Below are 16309 nucleotides of genomic sequence, written 5' to 3' on the forward strand. Positions count from 1 at the left end.
TAGGTATCTCACGGACCTATGGGATAACCCGACACAACCGGCCATTCTGGTCCGGCAACCCATCCAGACTCCCCACCTGCCAGTTCTCACTGCTCACGGCTGTCGGAGAATAGAACAGTCCCGTAGGATCATACCGCTGCTTGAGGGCGTACAGACGATCGTAGTACGACCCATAGAACGCCCGCTGGAAGTTGGGCTCCATGACATCTGCCTCAGACATGTAGGCCCCCGCTTCAGGGCAGGTCCGTCGCCACTCGCCCAGGATGTCGTACGTAAAGTACTTCATATCCTGCAGGATCGTGGCATCACTGGTGTTGCTGGCCCAGCTGGTCGAGCTGATGGCGTGCATGAGCGTCTGGCGGAAGGCCGGGTTGGCGGAGCTCTCCGCATAGCCCGCGGGCAGGTCGGCCTTGAGGTTGAAGGCCAGCAGGGGATAGCCCGCCGAGACGGTCGACCGAAGGGCCGCCACGGTCTGGTTGAACCGCGCGGGGTCCTCGAAATTGATGCGCGGGAACAGCCGCGAGCCGGTCATCATGGTCACCGATCCCACGGTTTCCAGCGGGAAGCCGGCCTCCCAGGCATCGTAGAAGTTGTCGTGGTAGGTGGTGTTGGGCGTGAAGGTGATGCCCAGGCGGTCCAGCTCGGTAAACCAGGGGGCCATCAGGGCGTTGAACTCGGCCACAGTGTGATTGACGGCAAAGTAGGGGTTCATGAGGAACTCGAAGGCATCGGTGCCCGTCGTCAAGACCCAGAAGTAGGCATAGGTGCCCGCGTCGGCGTTGGCGGGGAAGCGCTCGAGGTAGGCGCGTACGCCGGCCCAGAAGGCGTCAGCCGATACATTGGCGCTGGTGGTGAAGGAGAAGGTTGACACGGTCACCGGCACCTTGGGATGCACCCGCGAGATGATGGACGTGACAATGCCGTAGGTGCCTAGAGTCCAGTCAGTCCACGCCGGTCTGTGAAAGATGGCTGTGGTACTCACCTCCACCGCCGCCGCGGAGGGCCCAAAACAAGTCGGGATCGGACTGCTGCGTGACGGTCACGAAGCGACCGTTGGCTAGGACGACCTCGAGCGCCAATGCCTGATCCGCAGCGAGTCCATACACACTCGACATGGGCGAGTGGCCACCTCCGAGGACGTATCCCCCCGCCACGCCGACGGTCTTGCCCTCGCCCCCTACGGCAGTGAATCCCAACTCGTTGGCCTTTTCATAGATCTCAAAGGCCTGGACACCGGCGCCCATTTTCACGGCAGGCCCACTGTAGTTGCCGACATGGTAGTCCTCGTAGTAGACGATGTCCTTGAGATGATGGGTCCAGACGCCCAGGGCTCCGGCCCCGGTGGACTTGCCATTGAAGTCATGGCCGGTGTTTTTCGCGACCAGCCGCAGGTTCGCATCACGAGCGAAATTGACCGCCAGCTGGATCTGGGCGACCGTGCTCACATTCACGGCATAACTGCTGTAGCCCCCGAGGGTGCAGTTCCCCGACGTCAGATGGCGCGGCAGGCAACTGCGGCCCTCGAACAGCGGCCACATCACCGACGCCGGATCCGCCGCGCTGGCTCGTCTATTACGAATGTTTCAAGAGGCCTGGGGACTACTCACTGCAGATAAGAGACCGTCCAATCGTCTGTCACCGATTGGCACTCGGCTTGGTTGTACTCGGGCCAGGACGGATAGCACGCTGCGGCCAGCGGGACGGTCTGGATCAGGGCACCGCCGAGCAGTTGATCGAATAGCGACCAGGTGGATGGGGACGGCCAGGCCGCATCGCCAGGCAACACCTTGCACTCTCCGGGGGCCGGTAGGGACTGTGCCGAAGAATTGCTGCCAAACTCGAACAGGGCCGTGGCATTCCCCAGGACTGGCTGCAGGCAAGCCAGCACCTCATCCGTCAGTTGGTGGGTTTCACTGGCGAAAAACGGGGCGTTGGCCATCGCATTGGCCGACGGCACAGTCGTCGCTGCGACGGGGACCGTCCGCGAGGCTGCGGTAGCCTGGGAAGCCGCTCCGAGTGCCAGAGCAAGGAGAAAAGGCGTGGAGGGAGCCATGATGAGATGCAGCACACCCATCCGCGAAGTAGCGCCCTGGCCTGGCTGCCAGGGGTATTTAACCGTGGACCGCTGCAGCAGTAGCGACCGCTGGCCACTAGATGCGGAGCTAAACGTGCATTAGATTAGACCCCGGGCTCGGAATCATGCCGGGGCAACCGGCGCCCAAGCCCTAAGGGGTGGATGCACGGTGGAGTGGGTGATTTATTCTCACCTGCACTGTTATCAGTGTCCATGTCATGCCCGCGTTCAAAGCTTCTCACCATCTGCTGAGCCGTGCCCCAGCTGGGACTTGGAGTGTTGGAGCACCGCGGATCTCCCGTCCTGGTCCGGTCGGAGGATCGGAGATGGCCCGGTTCCACTCAGAGAGCCGGCAGTGGACGGGCTGGGAAGAGCCACCACTGAGCAGTCGGAACGAGGCTGATTCCGATCCATCGATCAGTTGCAGATGCGACCGGGGTGACCAAGATCCTATGTAAGTGAGATGACGGACAAGGAATCGGATTCTCCGGGTAGGACGTAGCGGGCATCTAATCGGCCGGACAGTTGAACCGCCTCGATTGGGGCCAGAACAGGGCGGGCAGTTCTTTGTTTGTCCTTTGCAAAGCTCTTGTTCGTTGATCGGAGACGTCCCGGCCAATCTGGACCCCTGTCGGGTGTGCCGTGTCTCATCTCCGGCCCGCGCGCCTCACTGCCTAAGGCCAGGCACCCCGGCCTCTGGCCACGGACCCCGACGGAACTCCGATGCGAGTCCATCTACCTTCCCTACCCTTGAAAAGATAGGTCGGCTAGAGTTTCAATTCTCCTCGGGGGGGGGGGGGGGGGTGGTTGGAACGGATGACGCGTCGTTTGTTGGGCTCAAGTCCTCCACCTGACACTGCACCGCGTGAATATATATCGGAGCCCCCGAGTCATGAGGAGATCCCCATGGAACACTGTGATGCTCACTAACCGCCATCCACCTCAGAGTCGGACTCCGTCCGTCCGGGTACGAAATTAATTGGTGCGATAAATCTCTTTGCTTAGACGGAGGATTAATCTTCGGTTCTCACTTGCACTAGGGACTTTGAGTTTGCGCGAAGGCATGATCCCTGCAGGGAACCATGGTGGACGCTGCGCCTAGTAGCTTATATGACCCGGTCATGTCGTGCGGTCATTCTTTCTCGGGGCCAAGATGATCGATGACTAGCATCAGACAATCGCCCTGGGCGTTGTCGTCGCCTTTCCCGTGCTGGGAGGCATCGCGGTGGTCTTGCGGGCCTGGAGTCGCTATTTGACTCGGTCCCGCTGGGGAGGAGGTACGCAATCTCCTACGGAGTAATCATTGAGGGGTTGCAACTGACGCTCATGACCTGATAGATGATGTCCTCATCCTGATGGGATATGTAAGTCCTATTCGATGATGGTGGTGCTTAAGACTGACCAAGCAGATTCTGGCCATCGGTCAATCCATCACCTCCTGGTCTTGTAGGTCTTGCTGATACAAATCCCTGGCTTGGGCTCACGCGACCAGACATCAAGACCAACTACGTGGGCATCCACATCTGGGACATCCCCGTAGACTACGACCGAACGCAAGGGCTCATCGTGCGGCTTCCCATCCATTTGGTGCCGCTCTCCACTGACCCCGTCATAGTGGAACTATGCCAACCAGCTGCTGTACAACCCGTGCCTGACCATGGTGAAGCTATCTATCCTGCTCTTTCTGCGTCGACTGGAATGCCACTCGCAGCGGGTCAACCTGCTCATCTGGTCCACCATGTTCCTCACTGTCGCCTTGTTCGTGGCCGTGCTCTTTGTCGACATCTTCCAGTGCCGCCCGGTCGTCTATGTCTACGACCTCTCTATCCCAAACGGGTCATGCATCAACCAGGGGGCGTTTTATGTCACCACTGCTGCCGTCTATCTCTTCACGGATCTGCTCGTTCTGTCCATCCCCATCATCATGACCTGGTCGCTTCAGATGCCGCTGAAGAGGAAGATTGCGGTTTGCGTGATTTTGTGTATGGGTGCGGTGTGAGTGGATCTACCCCCGGGAGATGGATGCATTCATTGAGATGCAGAGATATATCCATGCTGATAACAGTCAGGGCTACCGGGGTCGGCGTCTGGCGCATCGTCCTCCTCGCCGAAGCCTTCTTCCCGTCTCATCCGGTGTATGATGCCACCTACTCGATCGGCTTCTGTAGCTCGGCCGTGGAGGTCCACGTTGCCGTGATGGCAGCCTGCGCGCCCTGCCTCAAGGCCATTGCCAGCACCTACTTGCCTCGTCTGCTGGGCACGTCCCGCCGGACCGACTATCCCGCCACCCCCCAGCAATATCCCACGCCCACTCCTACGTCTTCGCGCTGCCGCTACTCACGCTTCCAGGACGATGCAGGGCGCGGCGGGATGAAGGACACGGCCCACGCCGTCGAGATGGCGGCGATGGCGCGGGAGATGCGGAAATACCATCAGTACGCCGGGGCGGACGGGTCCACTCTGAGTAGCGAAGATGCCACGACGGCCCATGGCATTCTGAAAACCACGGCGCTCTCGGTGCGATACACGACAGACGGGGCCTCGGAGGGGGGTGGGGACCGGAGAGAGGGGAGTGTAGATCGGCTGGTTTAATGGCATTGGAGGGATTGGTCCAGTGGGGGTGTCACATAGCTACGCGTGTAATTATGTATCGAATAATCAACTGACAAGAAGCCAAGGAGGAATGGGATGCGCTAAGGATGGTCCCCTGTCCCAACCCATTTCAACCCCAATTACGCGTGCATTTGGAACACCGATAGAACTGCTCGGAGGCCTCATGTGGTTCCAGAAGGTGTGAGATATTCTCATGCCTCTTCGAAAGACCTGCCTATTCACTTCCACCCACTTCGTTGCCCCGGGAGTCGATCAGTCTAATCTGAAACGGATGCATTCCAGCCTATCTCGGAAGTAAAATAGAATAAAATTAACTCTGTTACTGCATTTGAAATGATATACACAAGGCAGGTAGGGGGGAAGTGTGATCACACCGCCATCTGCAAGAAACTCAATAACCCAGTACCTCGGCCACCCACGGAAACAGAGAGAGTGCACTGCGATTGTTGATACGCGCCATCTCAGTATCGCTGAAGTCGCCGTGGGCCTGGATGGCCGGGAGCGCGGCCTCGCTCTGCGCGAGGGGAACATACGGGTCTGCGATCACTGTTAGCTTTCTCATCTATTGTGACCAGACGTACGAATGTCCGAAGGAGTGGTGACTCACAATCAATCCCCGTGAGAATCTGATCCACCCGCTGAGCTTGTACTGGGGCATGGAGGATGTCAGGATCACGGCGTGCCTCCCGGCCGTGAGAGCTGCGGGCGAAGGATCGGACATTGTCATCGGAGTGGGTTATGGCAAGATCCCCGACACAGCCGTCCGACATGACCGGCTTGTCCGTGACGACTCTTTATTGGGTCCAGCCGGACGACCACAACCCCTGATTTTCCCAATTGCACGGCGTGGAAAGGCGTCGACCCTCGTCCTCCAAGACATGTCGTGTCCATCCGTGGTGTTGGGCCCGTGACCTCACCAGTGTGATGTGGGAACGTTTCAACCCACAGTCCGAGGCAAGTATGTCGATCAGGGTGATCACAACCGGGCTGATGTCTCCTTCTAGAGCGAGAACCGGGCGCCCTTGATTGTAATTATCAATGGGACGGTGACCGGGGTCGCGGCTGCCATCGTGACCCTGCGATTCATATCCCGCGTGGTCATTGTGAAGCGACTGGGGTGGGATGACTGGACCATGGCAGCCGCCACCGTCACTGCGATCCTAAATGTGGTGATTGCTGGACTTGGTACGTTATTCCAATCTTTCCCAGCTAGCAACTAATCTCAGGTGTCCTGGTAGGGGTGAAAGATGGGACAGGAAAACATGATGCACGATTTCCCGCGCAGACGCATTACCGGCAGCCAAGGTAGGTCAAAAGCCTCTCATCCATATAGTAGTATGCACTCTCGATGCTGACTGGCTATGTGATGGGCACCAGTTGCGATACGTCACTCATATTATCTACGCCCTCATTGACGGTCTGATCAAAACCTCCATCTGTCTGCTATATCTGCGCTTGTTCCCGACTCTTCGAACCCTCAACTGGGGCACCATCGCAGCCGTCGGTGCCATGACCGTTGCCATCATTCTCGCGATCATCTTCCAATGCTCACCGGTAGATGCGGCCTACAACCCACAGAAGTACGAGCACTATTCGTGTTTTGCATCCATCCCATTTTGGTACGCCACGGCCGCCCTCTCCCTGGCATTCTCGGTAGGTTCATCCATTGGTCTGTACAGTCTTTGGCCTCTAACCACGTTGAGTAGGCCTGCAAATGGGTCGGACGAAGCAGTCGATAGTGGTGGGTCTACTGTCCTTGGGGGCGTTGTAAGTCATACTGCCTAACCGAATTGCATTGTGTGTCTAATATGGCGTGTCGTGCAGTGCCTACCTTGCCAGTATCGCTCGAATGGTCTACATTGTCAAACTCTATCAGAGTACCGATCCCAGCCGGAGCACCTTTGGTGTGTCCGTCTCATCGGGCATCGAAGTGGCCGTGGCGATCATCGCCGCCAGCCTGCCCAGCACCAAGCCGGTCATGGATCTCATCTTCCCCCGCCTGTTCTCGACCACCGCGACTAGATCTCAGGCTACGAGTCAGAGACCCTATACCAATCGGGCCTCGCGCACCAGCCGCAGTCACCGTCAGCATAACGAGATCTTCTTGGTCCATTTGGCGACGAAGGAGGGGGATTACGGGGAAAGTGACTCCACCACCACCATTTCGTATGCGTAAGGTAAATGTTTAAATTCCTCGCTCGAATGAAGAGCAGTCTCTACCCAACAGCTGTCGTTACCAACCTAGCCCAATGGTCTCAGCCGGATTCCTGGTACCTAGTAATCGAAACGAGTGGTCATTCCCCACGAATGCAAGTCGTAGCTTTCTACCCGGGATAGTAGATGGCCGGTTCCGGTCAAGCATACACTATCTCATCTGCTAATTAAATGTCCACCCTTCACTTCAGAGCCACATGTTCGTGATAGTACCGGTGCGCTGCATCCATGATAGCCTTGACCCGGGCCGCCGGTACCTTTTCCTTCCGATCGTACGAGTAGAGGCCATTAACCTCCTGTTCGATATCGCACCTATAGAGGAATGTTAGCGGTTCTTTTGGCCAAAACGCAGATAGGTATCGTTCCAGCCCGGAAGATGGCGATGGAGATGGAATAGGCTTACAGCTGCGTATAAACCAACCCACATGAATATCCCCCCTTGACGACGGCCATCACCAGCTTCTCCAGCCGACTGAGCAGGTCCTCCGGATCACTGGCGGTGGTGTACCCCCAGTCCCTCTCGCCCGCCTCAGTCCCTTGGGCCGGGATAATATTCACGCCCCCAAACTCGGAGCAGATGACGGGAGCCCCCGGGGTATGTCGTGCGCCAGGGTCAACGAGGCCAGATGAGCTGTCCTGAATAGGCCCCACGAACATGTCCCGGTTGGATTTCTTGCCCAGAATGCCGCGCTCGAAATCAGCACAGGTGGCGGCCAGAGCCGGAGAATCCGTGTAGTCGTGGTAGGTGGTCAGGTCGGTGGCCACATGCTCCCAGCCACAGTTGTCGTTGATGGGTCGCGTGGGATCCAGGGTTCTAGAGGGATGAGCAATGACTGAGGCACACGGGTGCTAAAATTGGGCCACTCACTTGGTCAGGTAATAGATTGAGCGGATATGGTTCCGCTGGTCAATATTGTCCTTTAGGGACGGATAGCCCCAGCTTTCATTGAACGGGGTCCACGCGACGATGCAGGGGTGATTGATGTCGCGACGCACGGCCTCGACCCACTCGGCATTGAAGCGATTCATGTACTCGGCACTGAACTCGTAGGCGTTGGCGATCTCCCCCCACACGAGGAATCCGAGTTGATCGGCCCACCAGTGGAACACGGGGTCTTCGACCTTCTGGTGCTTGCGGCAGCCGTTAAGGCCCATTTTCTGGGCCATCTCAATATCCGCCCGGAGGGCCTCCTGCGAGGGCGGCGTCAGCCCCGTCTCGGGCCAATAGCCCTGATCCAACACCAGGGTTTGGAAGCAGGGCTTGCCGTTCAGCCGCAAGGTCCCATCGCCATTGGACCAGGAAATGCTTCGCATGCCGGTCGTGGTCTCCACGGCGTCCACCAGACTCCCGGACGCATTGTAGAGACGCAGCGTCAAGCCATACAGAACTGGGTGTTCGGGTGCCCACAGGGCGACTCGGCCCTGCCAGCAGTCCTCGCGGCTCAATGGCTCTGTCCCTTTGAGCGCGCTGGGTTCGGGCACACGCATATCTACTTCCAGATTGACCCAGTCCTTGTCCCGCGGTAGGTTCTGTCGGCTGTGGCTGACCACGGTGCCCGCCAGGCTGGCTTCAATCTCGACGGCGCATTCGGCTGCCATCGGACGACCCAGGACGGCGAGTCGGGCTTGCAAGTAACCCCCCCGGATATCATCCGACCTCAGCACGGTGCCATCGCTGCTGCTGCCCAGCCGCATTGACGGCACACTCTCGAGCCAGACGGACAACCAGATACCACTGGTCGGGGGGTAGAAGATTTCCTGTGGGACTGGACCCCAGTATTGCTTTCCGCGCAGCTGACCCAGATCTGAAGCCGAGTCGGTGACGCGGACCGTAAGCCGGTGAGGGTCGACACTGCCCGGCGTCCGAAATGCATCTGTGACATCAACCTCAACGGGAACATGACCGCCCCGGTGGCCTCCAACAAGCTGGCCATCGACCCAGACGGTGCATTCGTAGTCGACGGCCCCGAAGCGCAGCACTAGTCGATGGCCCTGGGCACGTTCCTCCGCGGTGCGAATATCCGGCAGCGTCCGCTCATACCAAAGCACTTCGTGCACCTCATGGAGGCCAATGCCCGAGGCGGTCGTCTGGAAGGCATACGGCACTTGAATCGGGCGTTTGGCGTGGGGTTCCGCCCGGGTGGGGAGCCCCTCGTGCTGCCATCGCTCCGCCAGGCCCTGGTCGGCGTCATCGAAGAGAAAGTCCCAGGGCCCGTCAAGCGAGAGCCAGTTGAGGGTGCGACGGGAAAAGTCCGGGCGGGGATAGGGAGGCATTGTACTACCGCTTGGTGGCTCTGAGAAGGAAAGTAATTGAGTTTAGCAGACAGCAGATGGTAGAATGGAGTTGAATTAAGAGCCCGGGGGAGGGGCAAGGCTCGGGGCTCGGGATCGTCCCTCAACCCCGCCTGGGTGACGTGTTCGGTTGAACAGCCACCACCGCGGGGGGAACCTCCCGGTCTCGGTCTGATACATATATATACGTAGTCCTTTGAAAAGCAGACAGGCTAACAGAAGTAACCTAGGACGACTTTGTCCCCACAGCATTTATACACGGATTGCATGACCCATCCTCCAGAAGACCCTGATACGGTCGTTCTCTGCACCTGGAACATTCGATAGCGCTAGAGACCTACTTCCCGACGAAAGGCCTTGTTCGAGATAATCCGGCCCTCCCCGGTGACGCCCTCGCCCTGGAGCGGCTTCCCGTCGCCGCTGGCCAGGTCGGTCAGGAACCGCCCGAGATATTGGGTCGGGGACACGGCGGACGGATACGCTCCGCGCAGGGCGGGCCCGAGCACCCCCCGGAGCATCTTCTTCGCGAGCGTGCTCTGGTCGGGTCGTTGTAGATAGGGCTGCTGGACTTGCGGGTCGTACGTGGGGTCGACCATGGCCGGGCGGACGGAATAGGGCTTGAGACTGGGATACTGTGAGGACAGCCCGATAAGGGCCTGTTCGCATTCCCCTTTAACCCGACCGAAGAAGGGGGTGAGCAGGCCTGGCGACTGGGTTGCCTGGTGCGTCCCTCGTTAGCTAAGAGCTGGAATGCTACACGCGCGGACACATACCCCTTCCCCGGAGACATATACAAAGTTGAAAGAGTCGGACAGCGTGGAGAAGGCCTTGGCCGCGGCGAGCGGATAGTCCACCGTGATCTTCACATAGTCCCTGCGCCCCGTGCGGTTAGCGCAGTGTCAACTGGCGGATGGAGATTCACAGCATTCGTACTCCTTGGTCACCTCGGTCTGGGAAACCCCCAGAGCCCAGATACATCCGGTGACGCCCTTTAACGTGTCCAATAATTCCGGGCTGTATTGGGTGAAATCTTGGTGATCGATGACGGTCACGTTGGGGTGGTTGTCGGCCATGGGAACGGGCCGCCGACTGAGGATGTACAGTCGCGAGACCTGACCCGGGGGAAGGGACAGGATATGGTTCAAGGCGCTGGAGCCCACCAGGCCGGTCGCACCGGTAAGTAGGAGACGCATGTTCAAATTGTTGGCAGCAGTTGGTGCTGATGATGCATCTCGTCAGCCAGCGGCGCGGGATCCAGCCGGGAATATAAATACTTCGGAGCTGGTGGGTTCCCGGGCCGGCAGTAAGCTTATATCCGCTCCCCGTGTCAGCCGGCTGACATGGCACCTTTGCCAAGCAGTTCTAGCCTCTCCAGCCCTGGGGCGCCCAAGAATGAGGCTGCCGGAACATCGTTCTTCCGACTGCATCGCATCGATGGGTTGGCCAGTTGACCCGTCGACTTGCCAGTCGGGTGGTCTTGACCCCCTGGAATGCATGGTGACAGGACCGGTACCTCGTCGCTGCGACAAGCCCTGCTCGACCTCGGATACGATGACGGCTATCACTTTGCCTCTTGTATGAACGAGAACCCTCGGGACTGCGACCTCTGGTGTGCGGCGCTCGAGGCCAAGTTTCAAGGCAGAGGGACCCCCTGGACGCGCACCGAATGGGATCAGTTGCTGGGACACTGTCGCGCCGTGACCAACACCCCTTGCGTCGTCTTCTACGCTGAGCTCCTGGCGGCCTCTTGATCGATATCCAGGTGAATCGCCGCATGAGGCGAGTACTAGGGATTGGCCTGACGGTGGTTGTACTGGGAGCGGGCGCGTGGTATAGGGCATCCAGAACTGGGTCCGGGTAGTTTCTAGCACGCAATAGAACCCTATTGACCGAGACAGTGTTGTATTTTATCGGATTGCCCAGACAAAACATCAATTCACTAATTGGCCGAACTTATGAGCGAAGTTACTAGTACGAGGGCAGGTTTGCTGCTGTTGCCAATATTCGCTATGCTGCGGCGTGCCTCATAGGGATAAAGATATTTCCATCCGGGCGCTGAGTGAGCAATGCCCCCCTTAGAAGTTGTCAGCCATTCTACGTCCTACGCGATCGAAAGACAGGAGGCCATAAATCAGGTATCAGGGTACAATGGACGGTGCGAGAGGACGCCCTTCGTATTATATATATTACCGCCTCTCATTAGATAATTCAACCACGTAGGCGTAACTCCAACCATTCCACGCTAGAATATCGCTCAAACTATCTATGAGGATATCGGACGAGCCATCGATGAGGAAAGCTGGACCTTAAACATTGTTATCTTCCCCACCATCCGTGTTAATCCAAGGATCCCAATTCCTCGATGGTCGCCCAGTGCTAATCTGAAAAGTCTGCTGCACCAGAATATCATTCACCCGCATATCGGTATCACAGCTCCCCCGGGTGGACATCTGGCTTCCCTCGGCCAGCCCCAAATCGTCACGTTGAACCGTGGTGGTGATATTCATGACATTGCCCGGCCGGAAGATCGATGCCGAGGGTGACGGATAATCCGAGACCGAAACAAAGTCCACTGGTGGCGCTGCTTGCTCTGCTGTATCTCGCGAAGTGAGTCTCTTGAGTCGCCCTTGTGCCCAGCTGGTGCGAACGTGCCGAAGCAAAGGATGCAAGGTCGCTAGGCTGCCGGCAAAGATCCCCAATCCGACCTCTACATTCGACCAGATGGCGATTTCGTAGGTTTTGTCTGTATGCAAAGATTAGCGTGGCTGAGTGTTCACTTGACGGCCGCCCTTACACAGGAAATCCACGTCGGCAAAAGTACGAACAAACGGGAAGCGAACGATGACTGCGGAGCATGCACTGCAATGGTTGGGTCAGATAACAATAACAGGAGGCCAATCGCACCAGATTGCTTACATGCAGCCGATACTGCAGATACCCACCGCAGCCACCTTGCGCCGAAAGGGCATATTCAGCCCCCAAACAATAAAGAAAGGAACAATTCCTACCGCCAAGTCGCATGCGGCTGCCACCGCACTGTAAGCGTAGGTCAAGGCTTCCACCACCTCGGTGGTGACACAGGTCCCCTTAATCGTGGGATCAAATGCCACTCGCGTCCAGAAATAGGTCACTGGCCGACATTGAAACAATAGCCCGAACATCAACACGAGGCCCATGAGCACGGTGAGAGTCATGATAATGTAAATGAAGGCAAGGTGTACCCGCTTGACGGTAATGCGAGCAAGGAAGATGCAGATGGAACATTTGCAGAGAATCGAGGATGCACAGTACCCGATCTCGCAAAGCCACCAGAACTAGACAGGGTTTGTCAGTATTCTGATGCACGTAGGAAGAGAAACGGTCATACCATCATAGCCCTGACCCGATGAGTTGTGGTTAACTCATCAAAGTGCATGCCAGTCCCATATACGCCACCCGCAACCATACACCCGCAGAACATGGCATAGAATACCTCCAGGCACGTCAGCTTTGGTCATTTAGTCCTAGTGGGTAGACATACAAAGGCAATGACCATCAGGCTATCATCCCACCCAAACGCCTTGTTAATTCGTATGCGGACATAGCATCGTAGGAGCACGGTGATCAAGCTCAATCCTAGGAAAGCTGGGGGAACTGCCTTGATAGCAGTATTGCGGTTGACGGTCATCCTTGACAGCAATAAGGAATCTTGTTAATTGTCACGGCTCAAACATCGTCGTGGGTGTTGCGGTGCGTTGTCGACGTCTCGTGCGGTGGTAGTCTCCTCAAGAGATCCTGGCCGCTTAATGACAGGAGTGAAATATTGCCCCTTCGCCTCCACATCCCCCCAAGCTCCAAGAACCATGGATGACGGCATCTGGGCTTGCCGATCTCGTCGAATGCAATTATCAGCGCAGGTAACGATTGGTTGGCCAACTTAGGGTTTCTCAGAACCCATGTTTCCATGTTCACGGCCTAGGTCAAACGGAGTATTCAGCCCCAGGCTGGTTGCGGACTGGCTGCCATGCTCATGGGTGTCAGGAATTCCCAGCAAATGGTTGTCGTTCACGAAACAGTATATGGTCTTCGCTAGGGTCCTCCCGTGGGCGTTCAGGCCTCTAGTGGATGGCGATTACCAATCATACCCAACAGATCCCAGGATTCTTCGCGTGGATGATGTTCTTCTATGAATCATCGATCAAACTCTATTCGATCGAAGAGCGCACGGACCGCCCAGCGGGTCCCGGAGGCGACGGAGCATCGGCCCTCCCCGTATCTCGTTGATAGGCAAGGGTCAAGACTATCAATAGTCTCGGGGATCGCCTAACCCACTGGGGTTGGGGGATCTCATATGCGGCGGAATTAGGGTACGGGTAGTTTATATGGGAGAAAAGTCTTAGCATGGAGTATGGCAGAATTAATTTTCAGAGTATAGTATTCTCACGAACCACAAATCACAGAGACCTGAAAATTTGATAATAGATAGCTTCACCACTTAACTATAAGTTTCTAAAGTTTGAATTCAATAGCTACTCTCTATGTTATGAACGGGTTAGTTAAAGTTAATAACTCTTATCACGATTTTGTTGGGGTTCAACAGGATTTTATTAAAGTATAATATGTCCTGCTGTATTACTAATCACCATCTAACTTCTATTTTTTAGATTGGATCTATGCATATATCTTAGAACTTGTATAATATTCTTCCAGCTATCTATCACACTATATTATCTCATTCATAGAGGAGCAACTATTTGTGACGGGCTAAGAAGCTGGGTGGACTACGTGAAGTACGATAGTCTGTAAAGAAATTGAATTCGCTAGAGAAAGAACTATCTAATCTATAGACTAGTTAGGTTTTCTTATAGATAAGTAAGATAACTCTTTCTGGAAAGTTCCTTTATAATATTAGAAAACTTCTTTATTATCCTAGAGATTTCTATCCTTTCTAAAGATTTCTATTCTTTTTATAGATATTATTAGATTAAAGTTAGACTAGTTATTCTTTGAGACGGCCGTTTAACACAATAAAATGAGGTCGTATTGGTACTAACTACTCTAGAACTTTAAGCGTAAGAAGGAAAAAAGGAAAACAAGAAGTATTATAAATACTCACTTGAAAAAAACAATATTAAAATAAACAAAATAAATATAATTATATAGTCCTGAACGAGACTACTGTCACATCACCCCCCTATTTAAACTTGACTATCCTTAGTCAGAGAAACATTATCATTATCATAATCTGCAGTAAATTTATTATTTTCCACAGCTATAATCTATATAAAGAGTTGTTTAAGTAGTCCAGAACAATCTGGATAACAAACATAAAAGTTACGTAAATAAAAAAGTATATTCTTAAAATTACTAGTAGAATATTACTCGCGGTTATTTTTATCAGAATCTATCTATTTAACGCGGTACTACAGAGTTCCTGTCTATAGATAACTCTTTAAGATCTATTCTACTTCCTACTCGGTATAATTATTAATCTTAATTAAAAAAGCCTAGTCTAAGATCTGTCCAGGTAGCAGCTCTAAAGTACCGCGAAGGCAGAATTTATCAGAATAAAAAATAGAATGGACTTTTATATTATTAGGTAATTAAACTTAAAATATATAATTAATTTTTTTAATAATAATCACTGGGCCGTACCAGCTTTCTAATAGTTTCTAAAATGGTTACTCCTAGTACTAGTTTCTAGTATCCATATAAACCTCATCTCTAACATCAAAATTCACAGATTGACGCCGTCAGTTAGCTACACAGGTCTAAATTTATTAGGCAGCCTATATATCTCTTTTTATTAGCTCCCATATCTATTCTATACAGCGGACTAAGGCTCGGACTTATTATCAGTTAATAGTATCCGTGATAGAGGTTTAGGAGGATATCTAGTTAAAAAAGGTATGGGACTTATATCCTTACTTAATTATAAAAAATAATAATCCTATGGACTCCTGGGGCAGAGCTGTAAAAGTAAAGTTAATTAATAGTAGGAGTTTTAACCAGTTATCTTAATAATAATTTATAAAAAAGATAAGTCTTTACGCTATATACTAGTTCATAATTTTAGTTTATCTATTAATTTAAGAATGATATACTATTAAAAGTTTAAACTTTATCTATAATATATAATATAACTTATCCCAAAATTCTGATATAAATTATCTTTCTTAATCTGATATAATCATATTTAGAGATCTTAACTAAGGGTATACGCGCTCCAGGAAGAGCTGGGCTATATTTTGTATAGATATAGTTTTTATATATAATATTAAAGTAACTTACTTACTCAGCTAGTCTATAATAATAAATATAGTGTTAAAGCCATAGCGGTCTTTTAAAAATATCTAAAAGTTTATTAATAAATACTGTCCCAGACGGTCTAAGATTGGTAGAGATTATAGGAGTCCCAGGAGAAGGTCCCGTCTTATATTTTTTTACTTATAGATTAAATAGTTATCTAGATAATAATATATATCTTAGTTCCAGGTATTCCAATAGTATCAGTATTTCACAAGATCTAGCATCTTCATTTGGCTTGAGTAAGCAAATGACGGTTAGCAGTGGATTTCATCCAGTAGTCGGGTGTATAGGTCTCCGTCGTCCAGGACTACTAAAAGATCATTGAAGAGTATGAGTCTGTTTTCCAGGGTGTATCCTAACCCACTGGGGTTGGGGGATCGCATATGCGGCGGAATTAGGGTGTGGGTAGTTTATATGGGAGAAAAGTCTTAGCATGGAGTGCGGTAGAATTAATTTTTAGAGTACGGTATCCTCGCGAACTACAGATTGTAAAGACCTGAAAATTTGATAGCAGGTAACTTAACCACTTAATTATAAGTTTCCAAAGTTTGAATTTGATAGCTACTCTCTATGTTGTGAACGGGTTAGTCAAAGTTGATGACTCTTATCACGATTTTATTGGGATTCAATGGGATTTTACTAGGGTGTGATGTGTCCTGCTGTATTACTAATCACTATCTAACTCTTAGATAATAATATGTTGTCTGTATTAGTATAGTGTATAACCCGCAGAGATGGAAACCCATTTAAAGCCCCATTAAAGCCCCATTTAAAGCCCCATTATTATTAGGGTTTAGGGTTTATTAGGGTTTAGGGTTTTTAGGGTTT

At 53.1% G+C, this 16309-nt stretch overlaps 8 protein-coding genes across 8 annotated transcripts; 3 read left to right on the forward strand and 5 right to left on the reverse strand.

The window, feature by feature from the left end:
• Positions 1–16: 16 nt before the first annotated feature.
• Positions 17–2053, reverse strand: BO80DRAFT_498103 (FAD-dependent oxidoreductase; the record flags this gene model as incomplete). Its single annotated transcript, XM_025724116.1, has 3 exons — positions 17–930; positions 983–1569; positions 1608–2053. 3 exons carry the CDS (start codon positions 2051–2053, stop codon positions 17–19), a joined length of 1947 nt encoding a protein of 648 aa, XP_025569309.1.
• A 1103-nt stretch (positions 2054–3156) lies between these two features.
• On the forward strand, positions 3157–4666 carry BO80DRAFT_498104 (uncharacterized protein; the record flags this gene model as incomplete). The annotated part of the gene is made up of 7 exons (XM_025724117.1): positions 3157–3192; positions 3243–3351; positions 3413–3438; positions 3484–3520; positions 3567–3640; positions 3690–4069; positions 4144–4666. The coding sequence occupies 7 exons, from the start codon at positions 3157–3159 to the stop codon at positions 4664–4666; spliced, it is 1185 nt and encodes a 394-aa protein (XP_025569310.1).
• Positions 4667–5078: 412 nt separating this feature from the next.
• Positions 5079–5457, reverse strand: BO80DRAFT_450644 (uncharacterized protein; the record flags this gene model as incomplete). Its single annotated transcript, XM_025721828.1, has 2 exons — positions 5079–5224; positions 5295–5457. The coding sequence occupies 2 exons, from the start codon at positions 5455–5457 to the stop codon at positions 5079–5081; spliced, it is 309 nt and encodes a 102-aa protein (XP_025569311.1).
• A 363-nt stretch (positions 5458–5820) lies between these two features.
• Positions 5821–7162, forward strand: BO80DRAFT_489043 (uncharacterized protein; the record flags this gene model as incomplete). Its single annotated transcript, XM_025723589.1, has 5 exons — positions 5821–5872; positions 5973–5992; positions 6065–6356; positions 6394–6454; positions 6512–7162. 5 exons carry the CDS (start codon positions 5821–5823, stop codon positions 6861–6863), a joined length of 777 nt encoding a protein of 258 aa, XP_025569312.1. The 3' UTR covers positions 6864–7162.
• On the reverse strand, positions 7054–9310 carry BO80DRAFT_290866 (glycoside hydrolase family 2 protein). The gene is made up of 3 exons (XM_025714994.1): positions 7770–9310; positions 7305–7715; positions 7054–7213 (listed from the first exon to the last, which is right to left on the reverse strand). The coding sequence occupies exons 1-3, from the start codon at positions 9173–9175 to the stop codon at positions 7084–7086; spliced, it is 1947 nt and encodes a 648-aa protein (XP_025569313.1). The 5' UTR covers positions 9176–9310; the 3' UTR covers positions 7054–7083.
• BO80DRAFT_430299 (putative nucleoside-diphosphate-sugar epimerases) lies at positions 9240–10444 on the reverse strand. The gene is made up of 3 exons (XM_025720680.1): positions 10127–10444; positions 9967–10066; positions 9240–9912 (listed from the first exon to the last, which is right to left on the reverse strand). The coding sequence occupies exons 1-3, from the start codon at positions 10384–10386 to the stop codon at positions 9523–9525; spliced, it is 750 nt and encodes a 249-aa protein (XP_025569314.1). The 5' UTR covers positions 10387–10444; the 3' UTR covers positions 9240–9522.
• A 239-nt stretch (positions 10445–10683) lies between these two features.
• Positions 10684–10944, forward strand: BO80DRAFT_369949 (sulfotransferase family protein; the record flags this gene model as incomplete). The annotated part of the gene is made up of 1 exon (XM_025716420.1): positions 10684–10944. One exon carries the CDS (start codon positions 10684–10686, stop codon positions 10942–10944), a length of 261 nt encoding a protein of 86 aa, XP_025569315.1.
• Positions 10945–11351: 407 nt separating this feature from the next.
• BO80DRAFT_506494 (uncharacterized protein) lies at positions 11352–12936 on the reverse strand. Its single transcript, XM_025724548.1, has 5 exons — positions 12714–12936; positions 12561–12665; positions 12110–12507; positions 11988–12052; positions 11352–11936 (listed from the first exon to the last, which is right to left on the reverse strand). Exons 1-5 carry the CDS (start codon positions 12858–12860, stop codon positions 11500–11502), a joined length of 1152 nt encoding a protein of 383 aa, XP_025569316.1. The 5' UTR covers positions 12861–12936; the 3' UTR covers positions 11352–11499.
• Positions 12937–16309: the final 3373 nt, after the last annotated feature.

Source organism: Aspergillus ibericus (assembly GCF_003184845.1).
Source record: "Aspergillus ibericus CBS 121593 unplaced genomic scaffold BO80scaffold_91, whole genome shotgun sequence".
Classification (NCBI taxonomy): Eukaryota; Fungi; Ascomycota; class Eurotiomycetes; order Eurotiales; family Aspergillaceae; genus Aspergillus; species Aspergillus ibericus.